The 18,519-nt window shown below is 37.9% G+C and overlaps 1 protein-coding gene across 2 annotated transcripts in view; it reads left to right on the top strand.

Annotated features, from left to right (window-relative positions):
- MTMR2 (myotubularin related protein 2) overlaps positions 1-18,519 on the top strand; it is a 93,110-nt gene that overhangs the window by 28,350 nt on the left and 46,241 nt on the right. For both annotated transcript variants that reach the window (XM_075546482.1, XM_075546483.1), the window contains exons 2-3: positions 3,533-3,638; positions 14,280-14,355. In XM_075546482.1, the coding sequence (XP_075402597.1) occupies positions 3,533-3,638; positions 14,280-14,355 (182 nt within the window). The remainder of the gene's footprint in view (positions 1-3,532; positions 3,639-14,279; positions 14,356-18,519) is intronic.

The following is an 18,519-nucleotide window of genomic DNA, read 5'->3' as shown; positions in this document are numbered from 1 at the left end:
CTTTGTGAAAATCCATCAAGATATGAACTCTTTAGAATCCCCAAACACAGTTATCAGAACCTTTAGAGTTGAGCTCTTTGCTTTGAAATTAACTGGCTCAGCAGGTACCCTGGAAACTACTGCTTTCATTGGACCTTGTTTGTGAAGACACCCTAAGGAGACTAAAATAACTGTTTTGGAGAGAACTTTTCTGCAGCTATATATATATATATTGATCACGGACACATGTTTACACGCATTTAGTGAGAAATAAATCCATACTGGTAATGAACTGGAACTCTAACTTGTTTTCTTTACCCTAACGTAATGTGTATGTGCATAACATTTTTTCCTCAATTTAAAAAAACACTCTTAAGGCATTCATCTCAATTAATTCATAGATGTGCATTTTTTAAAGGACTGATTTTATTAGATTTGTATCATAGGAGATTATGTGGAATAAAGATAAGGTTTTCTGTTCCTAAAATAAAGTCTTGGAAACCCAAAGGAGTAATTCTATCCTGTTGTATAGGGTGGTTATGGGTCAGATTGACTCTATGGAAGTGTCTGTGTGTGTGTGTGTGTGTGTGTGTGTATGAATTCTAGATGTGTATGTTTATACCACATGTGAATCTTCCAACCCATTTATACAAAATAAGCAGTAAGTCAACATTCCAGAATGGATGGTTACATGGATGGGCGAATGAATGAATGACCAGGTAAAATCTTCTTAGTCCTAAAAATTCCAAGATGAAATTTATCATTACCTTTTTTCTTCTTTGCTCCCTAATTTGGTGCCACTAGTTTCCAGGTCAACATTTTGCCTTTTCATGTTTCCCGCTTGGTATGTCAAATCATTTGCCAAGTTCTGTTGACTTACCCCACAGTGACCCGGGCAGCCACTCAATTTCACTTTTACTGCTAGTTCAAGCTTTCAGTATTTCTGACTTGAGTAGTATAATGGTTTTCAGATTTGCTGCCTGTTAGATTGTCTCCTCTGACCTTTCTAAAACACAGAAACTTTCAGTGGTTTACTACTGAAATAAATATTTTATCATTCAGGACCTTCTACATTCTCTTCTACACCTACCTTTGCAGGCTTATCTCTAATTGTGCTTTGTAACTATCCTGTAATCTAAACAAAAAGATCTACCCCTCAGAATAGCTTTTAAATGCCCTGAATTTTCCATTTCCTTGTTCTTTTCTCAAAATTTCCTTTACTTCATGAAATTGGGTTTTTCTCCCATGTGTTGAGTGTTTCTACTTTCTACCTTACATAAAATGTTATCTACTTGCTTAAAGCCTTTCTTGATTCCATAAACTAAGACTTTTTCATGTATCTGTGTGGTATAAGCACTATGCAATTGACAGCTAATCCACAAGTTAGCAGTTCAGACCCACCCAGCAGCTCCATAGAACAAAGCCCTAGTGAATTGCTTTTGTCAAGATTTTAACAAAGATATTCCTATGGAACAATTCTCCCTAGAACAAATGGGGTTGCCTTGACTTGGGCTGTCCTGATAATGTTGACGTAATGGAGCATCCGGTTAGCCTAGCCTCCCAAGAGTAACCCTGTTTCAGAAGTCAGAGGCAGAAGGAGCAAGAGTGTTCACTGAATACAAGTACCCAAGGAGGTCAGAGTGGATCTTCTACAACAAAATCTATGAATCAGCAATATATGAAGGAATGTTTTATGGGCAAGGCTTGTGGGCGGGGGTGATATGGAGTTATTTGGATCTGTTCTCTTTTATAGGTAGGGGTATCTTGGAGTCCTGGTAGTATAAAGTGCATTATTTGTTTAGCAGCTAGCCAGGCCAGAGTTTGAATGCTATAGTCATTGTGTGGGAGAAGATGAAGCTTTTAGCTCCAGTAAAAATGAACAAACTGGGAACCCCAAATGGGAAGTTATATTCCATCCCACAGAGTTTCTATGAGTTGGAAACAACTTGAAAGTGGGTTGGGGTGGGTCCACATTTCCAACAGCAAATGTGAGTTCTGTCCTTCAAATGGAGATGGGTTAATTTTTAACTTCTAAAGAAAAACAATGAATCTGTATTGATTTATTGTGAAATCTAACAGAATTATAAGACTGAAACAAAGGAGAGCAAAAGTAGGTGCAGTCCCATGGACACATTGGGGCATGATGTGGCATCAGCAGCAGCTGACAACAGTACAGCCGGAGCTTGTCTGCCTCCAGATCCTTAGGGGCTTTGTTTCTACCTTGCTCATTTACCTTGTTCTACTTTATGTTTTGGCGTTTGTGTTAAATTCTTTCATTGGAGAGAAAGCTCACAAAGGAACTAACATTATCTCTCTACCCAGAAGAGGAATGTCTTGCAAACAGTAGGAGCTAAAAAGGTACTGATTAAATTAAACTGAGAGCCTGGGGTAAACCAAATAATGTGCTGGTGAAGGGAGAGGAGAATTTATAGAATTGGAAATCAGAAAAAGAACTTTTTTTTTCATCAGGAGGTCATTAGTAACTAGAGAAAACCATTTTCTGGACTTAATGGAGGGAGAGGTTCCTAGATTGCAAGGACTAAGATGTGAAGGCAGTTTCTTGTCATGTGGAAGGTAGTAAACTCTCAGAGATAGAATATGGCCTTTAAATGTGGGAAGAGACTTACAAAGGAAAACCAATGAAAAACGAGTGTGCTGTGAAATGTGCACTTACCAAGGTGATCCTGGAGCCGTGCATTGGAATCGCTTACCTTGTCCTAGAGGAAGGGCTCCCAATTAAGCGCGGCCATTGCAGCAGAAGACTGCTCCAGTGCATGGTGGCTAACAGGTTAGCGTACGTGTACTCATTAAAGACTTAAAAGTTGCAGTTACTACTAGGGGGATGCTCTTGAATCTGTTGAGTTTTTATATATTTGTTCCAGTTCAACCTGCTTAAATTATTTATTTAGAAAGAAGAATTACTAAGCCAATCATTTACTTATTTTTAGTATTTTTATTTTATTTTATTTATAAACTTATTTATATTGGGTATTACAGCTAAACTTTGAAGTGTAAGACATTTAAAATGAAATTGCTCAGCTAAAATATATTATTTTCAAATGTATTTTAAAAGACAATATACTTTCTTATAAAAACCACTAATTATGAAAGCAATGAAAAATTGTAAGTAAAATCTGGCCTATATTTCTGGATGTCATTTCTATCTCTGTAAGCAAGGTTGATAACAATTTCCAGCCCAGAGCTCCAAAAACAAGCCTCACTATTAGATCTAGTTCTCCAATGATTTTCATAAGTAAATGTTTATTGTAAGAAACACAATAGTGGAATATATATTTCTTCTTCTTTTAATTGTAAGCATTCCATTATTTTCCTGTAACGATTCATTTATTATTATTTTTCCTCCAACAATTTTATTGGCACTTGAAGGAATAGAGAATTTACAGTTTATCAGTCAAAATTGAGCAGGCCAAGTAGAGCTAGCTAATTGACAAATGGTAGTGTGAATAAATAATGGATTTTTAATGAACAAAATTCACGAAATTTGCCTTTAAAGCCCCAGCTTTGAAACATACTGTACTTTTCTATTTTGTAGTGCCTCTACTTCTCATTCGGAGAATTCAGTGCACACAAAATCAGCTTCTGTCATATCATCGGATTCCATTTCAACGTCTGCAGACAACTTTTCTCCTGATTTGAGGGTAAGTGTTGATTAAAGCATTGAACTGCTAACAGGAAGGTTTTTGGTTCAAAAGCATTAGCTGCTCCACAGGAGAAAGATAAGGCTATCTGAGTCCATCGAGCTGTACCATCTCAGAAATGCTGTCCAGGGCTGCGGTGAGTTGGAGTCAACTCAAGCCAGTGGGTTTGGTTTTTGGAATTGATACTCTTCTTATGTTCTGATGAAGTTCTTTGTGTTAACTGTTTGTGCCCAATGCTGTTAATATCTGAATAATTTTAAATTAAACCAGAAATATTTATGCAATATTAGTCTTAAAGTCTTTATAAAATATCCCAGAATACTCAGGAGATTTGGAATTGTTATGTGTGTGTTAAAGGAAAAAAATGCATAATTCATTTCTAATTTTGATACCTTTTAAGTTCAAAATACAGTGAACTTCTGTATAGTATAGAAAGACTTTTGTTTATTGAATGATGGATTGTTAGATTTGTAAGAGCCCCACCAATAAATTGATTAATTAAAAAAAGATACTTTTTGTGATTATGCCCATGATAATGATGGCCAATAACAACGTTCCTTGAAGACTTAAGATTCGCCAAGGAGTATTCAAAGTGCTGTCTCTGAATTACCTTTTTAATATCTCTACCAATTCTGGAAGGTAGGTGCTACTATCACCATTTCACAAAGGAGCATAATGATTTATAGAGCTATCAGGTACTAGGCCCAAGGTCTTGGCACTACTAAATTGTATCGCCAGTATTCGAACTTCCACACGTTAGTTCTGACCCAAGTCACTTCAACTCCGTGCCGTACTGCCTCCACATACCATTGTAGTTTGTAAGTAGTCCACTCTTAAAAGTTTATTTCTATGAAACTACCCACAACCCTGATACCTTGTAAACATGCAGTCTATTGCATGTCTATTGAGCTTATAATTATTCTGATGTTATTGTTCAGGTATAACTAACCCAACCAGGTTTAAAAGAGTAAAAACTGAATAAGTTTTAGCAATATGGGCTAAATACTTCCAACCAAAAGCAAAGTAGATATTGTTCAGAAATTAGAAAGTATGGGAAAATGTTGAAAGTCTATCTGATATACTCATGATTCAACACAGGTAGTATTGTCTCCATTCAGTTGGCAGTCAAGGGTAAAATGCTTATGAACATGCTGTTTTTCTGGAGAACACAAAAAGTTTTAGACTTTAAAGCTAAGCATAATGCTACTATTGTAATTTCTGTTATAAGTCATAGATATTTCTCTGTGATCATCATTTTATTACAGAAAAATCCTTTAGTAAAGGATGACTGATACAATTTAACAACAATTCCAGAATTCTTAAACTCTTATTTAGAAAGGAATACACGAATACTTAAAGTCAGGCTTGTCTTTGCATTGAAATATTTAAATACTACAAGCATTCCTATTGAAGAACATGACAAAGATGCCCACTTTCATACCCTGGTAATTAATTATTGTTTTACAAGTATTATGAAGTTTAATTAGGTAAAAAGTAAATGAGAGGTGTAGTTAGATAATTTTATGTCAACTTGAAGATGTATGAAAGTTAGGGGTGGAGTCAAACCTGTCAGGTTGCCGCCTGATGACTCCTTGATGCTATAAGAGTATGAGACCCTGGGGATTGCTCACCCTGTCCCCCTCCCACTTCTTCTTGCTGGCCACCCTGAGAGCTGCCAGATCCCTGTCATGTTGCTACTGCCTTTGGATCCACATAACTGCACCCACCAATCTGTGATCTTCCTGCATTCTGCGTCATTGCATGTGAGTCTGAAGAGTGACCGATGGACTCGTATCGGACTTATGGACTTGTGATTGACTGGGCTGGGATGCTTTTTTGATACTGTTTACAATTACTTATATACTTGATATTATAATTACTTTTTAATATAAAGCTTTTTCTTACACATTTATGAGTGTCACTGGTATTTTTTCCTCTAGAGTTTTTAGTCAACCTGGTCTAACACAAGGGGCATGTTGTTGAGAAAAAAAAATTAAAATCTATAAAAAAAATGAAACTATTAGAAACCAGAATTTAATCAGGTGACTGGTTATAAAATTGACAGATAAGACTCAACAGCTAACAGTTAATGCATATAAGGGGAAGAAAGAATCTACGGTAATTAAAAATATATAATACGAAGAGATAAACTTAAGACTTTTACACAAACTATCTGAAGAAAACTTTTAAAACTCTGTAGAGGGACTTCAATAAACAGAAAGATATAGCTTGTTTTTGGATAGAAAAGATGTTCAGATCTTTTTCCTTACTCTAAATGTGGTTACTGTAAAAAAAGAAATGCTTTTTAAAATTTGACAAAGGAGTTCTCATACTTATAGGCAAATTTTGGAAACCACGTGAATGCCTTTCAATGGTGTTATTGTTAGGTGCCTTCGAGTAAGCGCCATCAAGTTGTGCGTAGCGACTGTACCCACAGCAGAGTGAAGCACTGCCTGGCCCTGCACCGTCCTTACAGGTGTCCCTATGGTTGAACCCACTGTGGCAGCCACCGTGTCACTCTGCCTGGTTGAGGACTTTCCTCTTTTTCTCTGTCCCTCTACTTTACCATGATGTTCTTCTCCAGCTGGTCTCTGCTTACAACATCCAGAGTATATGAGATGAAGTCTTGCCATCCTTGCCTCCAAAGAGCATTCTGGCCATACTTCACCCAAGATAGGTTTTTTTGTTCTTTTGACATCTCATGGTACTTTGAATATTCTTTACCAGCACCTTAGTTCAAATGTGGCGATTGATGGGGTTACCATTAAATAAAGTATTTACATCGGTGCCGTGGAATAGTGTGTAATCATTGAGAAAGTGGATCTATGGATGTAAAAAATGTGTAAGATCACTTAAACATCAAAGTATGGAACAATGTAGATCAGGGATCCTCAGACTTTTAAAACGGGGCCAGTTCACTGTCCCTCAGTGAAGGGCTGGACTACAGTTTAAGGGAAAACTATGAACAAATTCCTATGCACACTGCACATATCTTATTTTGAAGTAAAAAAAAACCAAATGGGGCAAAAACACCTGCGGGCCGGATAAATGTCCTTGGCGGGCCGCAGTTTGAGGACGCCTGGTTATAATAAACTCTTATGGTGAGAGTAAGGGTGAAGGGAGAATGATGCTGCAGATACATAAACAGATGGTATTAATTAGGGGCAGGTAGATACAAAACAGGAAGACATGTTGGGAGGTTATTTGAAAAATTCACAGTGAAATTAATTAAGTGGCATGTACAGGGTAATTATGTAATACAGACGAATGAATGGATTTTAAAAGAAAAATGTATAGATATCTTTGTCCATATATGAGGAGCTCTGAGTATACTGTTGGGCTACTAACCTCAAGGTCTGTGGTTCAAACCCACCAACCGCTCCAGAGGAGAAAGATGAGACTTACCTGTTCTGCTATAGAGTTATAGTCCCCAAAACCTTTGATAGGATTGCCATGAGTCAGAATTACTCAGGGGCAGTGAGTAGTGGTGTTTCTACATGTCTGTGTCTCTGTGTACAGTATGCGTAATGTGTTGATCCTTTGATTTTAGCTTGTGGGGTAATCCTAAAGTGCGCTTTAGTTGAATCCCCTCTTCCATATGTTGTTCCTTTCAAAGTATGTAAGTGTCACCATCCTCAGCATTCTGGGTGTACTTCTTCCAAGACAGATTTGTCTGCTCTTCTGGCAGTCCATGGTATATTCAACAATCTTCACCAACTCCATAATTCAAGTACATCAGTTTTTCTGTTTTCCAAATCTTTGTTTACCTTTACCACGTAGTTGAAGTGATTGGAAATACATTGTCTTGGGTTAGGCACACCTTGGTCCTTAAAGTGGTATCTTTGCTTTTTAACAATTAAAGAGGTCTTTTGTAGCATATTTTCCCAGGGAATATTACCATTCCCTCCGTCAATGCTTTCAGGGACGTCCAGTATTTGGCCCATAGAATACTTCAGTATTGCAATTTGCTTGAAGTTTTGCTTCAGTTCTTTTAGGTTAAGAAATGCTGACATTATTCCCCCTTTCTGGCTTTCTAACTCTAAGTCTTTGTACATTTTATTCTAATACATTGTCTTTTCTAGCTAGCCTTTGACATATTTCCTTCAGCTATATACATGCTCTTATATCTTTCATTCACTTTAGCTATGTGTACAAGAGCAAGTTTTAGAGACTCTTCTCACATCCATTTAGTACCCCCCCCTTTCCTGTCTTTTAAATGACCTTTAATAGTATGATAACCTTAATGTCATCCCACAACTCTTCTTTTTGTTGTTCAGTAGTCAGTGCATAAAAATCTGTTCTTGAAATTATCTCTAAATTCAAGTGGCATATACTCAGACTTGTACTTGAATCTTGAAGGTTTTAACTTTCTTCAACTTTAACCCAATTGAGCTTACATATGAGCATCTATGGTCTGTTCTGCAGTCAGCTCCTGGTTTTGTCCTGAGTAACGAGGAGTTTCTCCATCTTCTCTTTCCACACATTTGATTCTTTTATTTTTCATCTGATGCTATCCATATAAATTGCCATTTAAGTGGTTGCAATAAGGTGTTTCCAATGAAGTCAGTCATTGGCCTTGTAAGATTCTATCATATGATCTCTTGCACCATTTCCCCTCCAATTCTAATCTCTTTCTTGGTGTCTACTTCTTTCTATCAATTGTTTACTGCTGCATTAGAATGATGTCATGATCAGAAGTGTAATTTAGTTGAGTGTAAGGGTCAAAGAAGCAGTGAAATGTGAATTGTATAATAGAGTTAATGCTATATTACTTTTGAGAGATACAGGCTTTTAAAAAATTGAAGTCTCCCAAATGGGTGCATAGCAAATGTGGTGAAGAAAGCTGATGGTGCCCGGCTATCAAAAGAAATAGTGTCTGGGGTCTTAAAGGCTTGAAGGTGAACAAGCGGCCATCTAGCTCAGAAGCAAATAAGCCCACATGGAAGAAGCACACCGGCCAGTGTGATCACGAGGTGCCCAAGGGACCAGGTATAAGGCATCATGCAAAAAAAAAAAAGATATAAGTGTGTGTATGTATGTGTATATATGTGTATATGTATATATGTATGTGTATATGTGTATATATATCATATTAAATGAAGGGGGAAGTGCAGAGTGGAGACCCAAGGCCCAAGTGTCGACCAATGGAGATCCCCCCATAGAGGGGGTTAGGAGAGGAGTTGGGTTAATTAGGGTGTGAGGTAGTATCGATGAAGAACACAGCTTTCCCCCAGATCCTGGATGCTTCCTCCCCCCAACTACCATGATCCGAATTCTACCTTGCAGGGCTGGATAGGACAGAGGCTGTACACTGGTGCATATGAGAGTTGGAGGTACAGGGAATCCAGGGTGGATGATACCTTCAGGACCAAGGGTGTGAGGGACGATGCTGGGAGAGTGGAGGGTGAGTGGGTTGGAAAGGGGGAACTGATTACAAGGATCCACATGTGACCTCTTCCCTGGGAGAGGGACAGCAGAGAAGGGGGGAAGGGAGACTCCGGATAGGGCAAGATATGACAAAATAACGATGTATAAATTACCAAGGGCATATGAGGGAGGGGGGAGTGGGGAGGGAGGGGGGGAAAAAAAAGAGGACCTGATGCAAGGGGCTTAAGTGGAGAGCAAATGCCTTGAGAATGATTGGGGCAGGGAATGTATGGATGTGCTTTATACAATTGATGTATGTATATGTATGGATTGTGGTAAGAGTTGTATGAGTCCCTAATAAAATGTAAAAGAAGAAAAGAGAAAAAAATGATTAGGGCAAAGACTGTACAGATGTGCTTTATACAATTGATGTATGTATATGTATGAACTGTGAAAAGAATTGTATGAGCCCCAATAAATTGTTAAAATAAAAAAAAATTGAAGTCTTCAAGAAAGAGAAGGAACTGGCATTTATTGAATTGTTCTTTAGTCGATGAATTATAAGACACTTGCAAAAATCAGCATAATGGGGCCTTACCTTACCTCCTCTGGCTTTCCTATTGCTACCAGGCAGAGATCAGACAAGCCTCCACCATTCTCCCTTCTTTATCTAACACCAGCCACAGCACTCTGTTCCTAGTCTGGGTTTGATAATTAATGAATCAATGGTCATAGAACTCACAGATAAAACTCGCAATTATGGGGATATGCTAGGGAAGTTAATGGGATCAATAAACAGTAAGGATATAGTCATTGTCAGTAGCAACACCTTATACTTCAGCCAGCAGCCAAGTGTCTTAGGTCCTCAGCCTCTCAGCCATGTGATCTCTTGCCCTCTCAAACTCCCTGGTCCAGGAAGCCCACCCACTGCTCTGCCTCACAGTCCTATGTCTAGGTACAGCTCCTCTGTTCTGACTTTTTGTTTATTTGTCTGGGCCTCTGATCTCTATTGCTGGGGCCTTGGCCACTTCACACAGAGATGTCAGATAGGCTCTTTGGATGCCCTTGAGCTTTCCCTCCTTCTGAGGTGGCTTGGAGGTGTGGCTATTTTCTTTCCATAGAACATACCCCACAAGGAAACAAAGAGCATCACTTGATTTACATTCTCTACTAAGGTAGAGACCTAAATCCCACCTTAATCTAGCCCATTAGTGGAGCAGAGAACTCCCTCAAAATGAGAGTATAGTCATAAATATTCAAAAATAACAAGAACAACAAAAACTCACTACCATTGCATTGATTCTGAATTAGTAGACCCAGTGGAGCAGGATAGAACTGCCCCTGTGGGTTTCTGAGACTCTGTGGGTGCACAAAGCCTTTTCCTTCTCCCCAGGGTTGACTGGTGATTTTGAACTGCTATCTACTAGCCCATTATGTAACCACTCTGCACCCAGGGCTCCTCAGCCAGTGTACAGTCCAGAATTGGCAGATACATCACGTAAGGAATTATGGCTAGAAGGGCCTTATTAATAGACTACATGCCACTGCTTAATCTTTTATTTATGTAGTAGTCTAGAACTTAATTCAGTACTGGATTTTAAAACTCAAATTTGAAAGTATTTTTCTTTCATAAAGTGATGCTTTCTAGATTGGTCCTCAGATGCTCATATCTTTCCTTATTGAAGTTTCAGTGATGATGTAATGTTGTCTAGCTCTTGGTAATATTGTGGTTTCAGCTGAAAACCAAATAGTCCTTGACTATGTTATAAAAAGAAAGGGCTTCCCTCTGCTTGGATTTGGGTGTACTTTCAAATGTGGAGCCAGTGAGATCTATCCCAGATGCTTGTCCGTGGCACTCCTCTATTGAGATATTTGTTTGTATGACTCATCTGCCCATTTTGTGGTTTGTCAGTCAAGTTGTATAAAATTTTTTTTAAATTGATGTAAATAGATTGGTTTTGTATGTTTTTTTTAAGTAGAATTAATCTGGCCCATTATTATTATTTTTTTAAGTGTACAAAGAAAGTGGGAAGGATCGTTTATAAGTTCTACACTCATTTTTCCCCTTCTGGCCTATTATTATTTTGTTTTTCAGGCTTCAGAGACATTCTTTCCTGTTTTTCTGACCATTCCGTGGTGAAAGCTGACTCATAAACTTGCCAATATCCAGATCATTATTATAGACAAGGTTTCTAAATTTCCTTTATAGCAAGTTTCTGATGAGTGGAGGAGGAAGAGAGAGTGAGGGACAGAAGGAGGTTCAGGTTACATGGAAAATTACTGAATTGCCCGAGCAGTTTGAATATAACTTCATGAAGTAGGCATGGAAGAAAACAAAAATAAAAAATGGGGGAGGCGGGGTTGGGAGAGAAAAACTAGGCTGCTTATATTGTAGGAATAAAAAAAGAATTATACATTTTAATTCTTTTCGCCAGTAAGATTTTGATGATTGACTTTTCTTTATAATAAGAAAATAACTAAAGTGCTATATTAAACACGATCAAAGGAACAGATCTTATGTAATCTGAGCTATTTATATACCCATAGCTCTGGATTCACTGGATATTTAATGGTTTAGATAGCAAATTGGTAATATTATTTTGACTCAACTATAAGAATAGTTTTGTGTATTCCAGGACATTTCTGTAGTTCTCCCTCCTCTTCTATAAGAGAATTATATGACCCTTTCCCCCCTACTCCAAATGTGTTTTATGTTACATGTAAAATCTTGGCATCTCAGTCCCCATTACATGAAGGTAGGTCCAGATGTTTTTGCCTTGCCTCTCCTTTCTTCACTGAATCTGTTCTACCACTGAGATCTGAAAGGCAGTTCACATCAAGTAAAAATCATCAGTTGTTAAAAATAATTGTTCTATTTGTTCCATAAATATAGGATCAAATTTGATCACTTCTTCCAGTAAGTATGTCATATTTCTACTACTGGACACTAATCTAGGATTTTTCTAGTTTTCTCCTAGATCTCTTAATTGTATCTCCATTTCCTCTTATGTTCAGTCTGTGTACCTCTTTGACCATGTCCTCTACCTCCAATGGGCCATGCTTTTTCTTTACATGATTGGGCAAGCTTCAAACCCTTATCTTCCTAGTATCATAAAAAAAATTAAACACATAGAAACTTAATAGGAAATTTTGATATATCGAAATTCTACCACTACCATTTTATTCTACTTGTTTTTCATTGCCTATCTTCTGTCATTACTTCCAAATAATTGATTCTTAATGCATATCATGAAGTAGAGTTTATTTTCATATTAACTTTTAAAATTATGGTAAGATATATTTTTATATTTTGCTGTGTTCACCATTTTAAGTGTACAATTTGGTGAGATTAATTACATTCACCATGTTGTAGACCATACCATTATCAATTTCCAATGTTTTATTTTTTAATCATCCCAAAGAAACTCTACTCCTTAAGCAATAGTTACCAATTTTTCTCTCCCTCAGCTCCTAACCACTAATACATTTTTTCTCTATCCATTTGTCTATTCTAAATATATAAACAATCATAAAATATTTGTTTCTTTGACAACAGTGTCAAATGTGTCAATTGTTTCAAAAGAAATAATGGAAAATAAAGTCTGAAAATATCCACTGATTTTAAAATGTGGAAGTTATGGGGAAGGGAACAAGTTTCCTGGAAAGTGTTGGTGGCAAAGACAAAGTCTTGTAAATTGAATAATTAATGAGGGGTGAAGATTGGAGATGGGCTGCAGGTAATTTGTCCTGTTTGCAGGGAAGGTAAAGAGGGGCTCCTGGCAGCTGCAGAAGGAGGTATTTGCTGTTTGTTGTTCAGGCTGTCGAGTCAGTTCCCTTTCATTCTGGCCTGTGCACAGCAGAAGGAAACACCACCCAGTCCTGAGCCGTCCTTACAACTGTTCTTATGTTTGACCCTATTATTGCAGCCTCTGAGTCCAGGACTTCCCTCCTTTCACCACCCCTCCACTCTACCAAGTGTGATGGCCTTCTCCAGAGTGGATCTTTCCCAACAGCGTATTTAGCGTCTTGGCAAAGGCTCCCCATCGTTGCCTCTCAGGAGCATTCTGGCTGCACTTCCTCCAAGACAGATACAGTTCTTCAATCAAGACAGCCTCATTTGCAGTCATGCTTCTTTCTCTCTGACCCTCAGCCTTGCAGCTCTGTGGCTTCTTGTCCTCTTACCCTGCTCTAGCAATGTTACAAAGCTCTCTTAGCTCTGTTCATAAGGATCACAGGCACCCTACTCAGACAATTATCTTTGACCTGAAACATTTAATTCTAGGTCTGTTGATTGGTAAACCTATCGCCACCAAGTGCCCAAAAACCTCACTGCTAGCAAGCTTCCTGCCGGAAGACACCTCCCCTGCTCACTGTGAGGGTCTGGAAGTTCCACCTCTTGGTTCTGCTGCCTCTTCCGCAGCTGTTTTTCTGCCTCTGCTTCTTGCCATCTCACATTGTCTCCGGTGTCACAGCTTTCTGTCTCCTGGCTAGAGGAGGTTCTCAGCACAGGCTCCTGAGTCCAAAGGACACATTCCATTCCTGACTTTTGGGGTGGCAATGAGATCTCCCATTCTGCCTCTAGGGTGGCTCATTTTAATTCTCACAAGGGCAAAACTGAGCAGTGCTCAGCAGACTTATTTACACTATCCCTTCCCCACAGAGGTACTGTAAACATTTAATTACATTATTAACAAGCTGTCTAATCCCCAGTAGTCCTCACACACCTGACATTTGCATATTCTCCATAGTTATTTGTGGAAGTTACAAGATTGTATTGAAAAGGGCCACAATTAAGTAATTCACTGAATATTTTTCCTCCTTAGCTCAGAGGCCATTATGGCTTAATGGAAAAGAAAATGGGTTTTAGTGTCAAAACAAACTATGATTTAAATTTAGACTCTGGTACTTTGTTAGTGATGCAATCTTGAGTAAGTAAATTATTCTCCTGGGTTTCTTTCTCCTTATCCGTGAAATGGAAATAATAACACCTCCTCCGTGACTAACGCAGCATTATTCGATGAGAAAATGTGCTGAGCATTTTCCATAGTACATGTTACAAATTAGACAATATAGAGTTTCTAGAAAACAGCCATTGTAGATGTTAAACATGCCAACGTGACATTTCAAAATTTGATTAAAAATAGTGTATATGATGCAGTGTTATAATTTTAAATGAGAACAGGCATACTTGGTTGATATTTGAGTGAAAAAATTAGCATTTGAATAAGAAATGTTTCTCTTTTTTTGTCTCTCCTCCCCCTTTTTCCAACCCAGGTTCTGAGGGAGTCTAACAAATTAGCAGAAATGGAGGAACCACCCTTGCTTCCAGGAGAAAATATTAAAGACATGGGTTTGTAATTTTGTTTGTTTAATTTCCTTCTCCGTTCTGACTGTATAGATGAGTCAGTACAGAAATAGGCCCACAGTCAACAAGCTCCCCTCCTACCTGGCAGCAGTCCTTAACTCTAGCCTTCCAGCCCCCAGTGTGCTCGGCAAGCTTAGGACTGGGCCTGTCTGGAATGCTTCTACTTGGACGACTAAGACACAAATAAGTTGAATTCTGTGAAATATTTTGTTATTTTGAATGGCAGAACTGGGAGATTGTGTTGCATAGGTAAGCATTGAATTGTCATGTTGTGCAAGTAATTCTCCTAAAACATATTCACTCTTTATTGCTTCCTTTATGTTTTCTTATTTGTTACTAACCACGGTCGTTGTTTGCATGAAACTATTTCCTTTTCCTTGCAAAGCAAGCAGGTTGCATATAGGTGCCTTTCTGTACACCTAAAGAACTAAGCATACATTTATAATATGAACTAGCCATTATAAACAAGCATTTAGGCTAGTTCTTTTGTGCTTGTACTTTTACTTCACATCATCTGTGTGGATAACCTAGAAAATGTCCATGGAGTATGAAAAATAATGTAATATATCAGGAGACTAAAGCTAATGGTTTATGAGCCAAAGTAAAAACCATTTTCATTTTTAAGAGTTTTAAGTGCTTAATTTTCCATAGGTAAGTGATATTTTATTGTGTAAAAATAACACAAACATGAAAACTACACTTTAAATAGCTCATGTTATGGTTAAGCAATTGGTTGCTAATAGAAAGATTAGCAGTTTGAAACCACTCGCCACTCTGTGGGAGAAAGAGGCCATAATCTCTGTTCATAAAGATGTCAGCATTGGAAGCCAATGGATCAGTTCTACTCTTCGAATTTAAATTTTAACTTCTTATTACTTAGTGTGATGTATCTCTCTGGTTGCTCTTACCTTGATTGAATGAATACCTCATCCATTTTTTTCCCCTGCCAGGTTGCTGTATACTTGAGACGCTACTTCTGTTGAACTACTTACTGAGGTTACAGCATACAGTGTGTCATAACAATAATTATCATTATTGTAACCCAGCTGTCTCATTTAATCACTCTTACAGTACTATTTGGAGATAGATGTTAACCAATTTTGAGTGCTATGCACAAACTAAGGTGTAGAGAGACTATCAAGCTAGTAAAATTAAAGCCAGCTTTCTGACAATTTTTCCCCCTCTTCTAAACCTAAAGCCCTTGGGTTTCTACTGAAAAACTGTTTTTTCATAAAAGACTGTAAATATCAGCACTGTGTTAGTTTTCATCCTTGACACTTTTGTCTTTGGCTGACCATATCTGAATTAGTAGCCTCATCTATCATGTATATGCTGATGGGTCCAAAATTTGTTACTATGTCCTAGTATATATAAATATACATACCTCTGTGTTAGTTTGGGTAGACAGAGAAACAAATTCATAGGCACGCAGATGTATATAAGAATGAGGTTTATATACAAGCGCAATAGAATATTGAGAAAATGTCCCAGCCCAGTCCAAATCAAGTCCATAAGTCTGATATTAGCCCATGTGTCCGATACCAATCTATAAAGTCTTCTTCTGGCTCATGAAACACATGCAATGATGCTGAATGCAGGAAGCTCGCAGGCCAGTGGGTGGGAAGTCTTGTGGATCCAGAGGCATTGTAATCATGTCAGCACTGGCAGGGGTCTCCACATGGCTTCTCCAGCACCCAGGGCTGCATCAGGGTAGGTCCATGTGGCTTCTCAGGGATGTCTTGCATGGAGTTAGCCTTGTCAGTAGAGAGTCTCCAAGGGAGTGAGGTGAGAGAGAGAGAGTCTCCCACCTCCAAGGAGGAAATACCAGAGTTTCTAGAATCCTCAGGAGAAGGTCATGCCCATAGAGAGGCCTCATTGGCTATATCAAGATTGACAGGTTAGATGCCACTCCTTTACTCTTAATCCTCAAATTGACACCAGATTATATAACTACTCCAACCTCCTAGACACACATCTCCCTAGACACACACCTTTGCATCTTCTGTAAGAACCTTATATATAACATCTCTAAATCTGAAATGATTTATATCTCTACCTACTTGGATGCTGTATGCTACTTGAGCACTTCTCTGATCTCATTGCTGAATGGACTTTAACTTCTTGTAGTACTTAGAGTATGTTTTTGTACCCCTTCCTGCACAAATTGTATATTCTCATATATTAATGTATGCTTATTCCCATCCTTCACCTAGTTGTGTGTTCACTTCAAGGTCACAAAATCTATTATAGATCCCTCCTTTGCAGGCACAGTGAAAATTTGAGAGGATGACTACATCTAAAATCTTTCGGTACTACTAGAGACATCATTTGTAAAGTTGACCCTGTTTTACGGTAACTCTACGTGTGTCAAAGTAGAAATGTAAGCCATCGGGTGCTCAGTGGCTAATGTTTCAGAAGTAAATTGGCAAGCCTTTTATTGTGGGTGATGCAAAAGGTTAGTGAAATGCTGGCCCGTCAACTTTACCCAACATGCATTTCAGTTAGCTGCCAAGCCACTAACCATTTGCGTCACCCACAGTCAGTGACCTACTTGTCACTAGACAGAATTACCATTTCAAAATTTACAGGCACATCTAATGTGCTAGAGACAACATCCCAACTCAAAATCACCCATACAGACCTGATTTTTATGTTAAAAAAATTAAATTTAAATGAAAATATAAAGTATAAGGCTGGAGTAACTTTGTATATGTTGATTTATGTGAAAATATCTTTGATATTTAGTTAGCTTAATGTGCAGCACAGTTTAGAAGTTTTCTTTGAAAATGAAAGAGTGTTGTGAACATCAGCAGAATAAGAAATAACAATTTCAGAGAATATTGGCCTTAGAAGTAGAGGTAGCCCTAGGAAGTCCTCCCTTAGCACAGGGGCAGATATTAAACAGACTTTGCTCAATTATTGGCTTAGTTTTGAGATAGAAAGGCAGCACGACGTGATGAACAGTGTTTGTGGTAAGAGGTACTGGATTCAGGCCTTAATCTTAGCAGTTACTTTTTGTGTATTAAAGGAGGTACTCAACTGGAAGGTAGTTTGTGGACTCTGAAGTGCTAGATCACCAGTACTGGTTGTTCACGCTGGAATTTCTTCTGGTAGCTTTTCTAGGCAAAATCTCCTTGATAGTTTGTATGAACTCTGCTGATGACAAACTCTATCTTCAGATTGACTTATCTGCCACCAACCAGCCTGAGGAGAAAAGACAGGGATTAGAACAAAGTTGAACCCAATGATAATGAGTTTTAAACCCTGGCATTTGTATAATACTTTACATTTTAGTAGTGCTTTCATGTATGTGTATTATTTCATGACGTTAGAGCAAGGAGAAGATATAGGAAAAAACATATTGGTCTTCCAATGATGTGGTGGGAAATAAAATAGAACTGATTTAATGTAAAAATTCTTAAGAGCAAGAAAGTGCATGCAAGGCACAATGGTATATCTTTACATAGTGATGGGTTTATTAAGTGTCTCTTTAAATGAACTGGCCCAAAAAGTATTTATAGTAATGTAGTTCATACTTGAATATTCCTAGAGGGACTATTTTGAAGAGTAGACATGTTTGTTTAAAAAATTAGTCTTGTTTCAGATTCCATAAAAGATACAAGGAAGTCATCCTTCAAAGTGATGACTCGGAAGCTAAGGCAGGACTTTGGAGTGCCTTATTAAGTTTATTTTATGGTCCTAAGTTTTCTCAAACACCCTTTGAAAGGAAGTTCTTAGAAATTGGTCATTCCAGAGTAGAGCATCTTACTTTCTTTGAGTGATAGTCCTTGAATTGTTGATTTGCTACAATAATGATGTAGCAGAATTTATGAATATTTTAAGATATAAAACTTTATATGTAAGTATTATGAATTCTGGCATATCACTTACTATTTTGGGCTAGTGCTAGATGGCTGAATCATCCTATGTACTGTATGTACTTGAGGAGAAGCCAACTAGAATATCAGTTGAGGCACCTAATTTTACCACAAAAACTATATTAAAAATGTGTTGAAAAACTCGGCTTATACATGAGTGTGTTAGTCTGGGTACATTAGAGAGCAAATTCACAGAAACTCATATGTATAAGAGAGATTTTCATATAAAGGGTAAGTGCACATCAAGAAAACATCCCAACCCAGTGCTGCC

This window comes from Tenrec ecaudatus, chromosome 4 (genome assembly GCF_050624435.1).
Source record: "Tenrec ecaudatus isolate mTenEca1 chromosome 4, mTenEca1.hap1, whole genome shotgun sequence".
Classification (NCBI taxonomy): Eukaryota; Metazoa; Chordata; class Mammalia; order Afrosoricida; family Tenrecidae; genus Tenrec; species Tenrec ecaudatus.
Note: the sequence above shows the minus strand (reverse complement) of the source record. Positions and strands in the feature narration are given on the sequence as shown.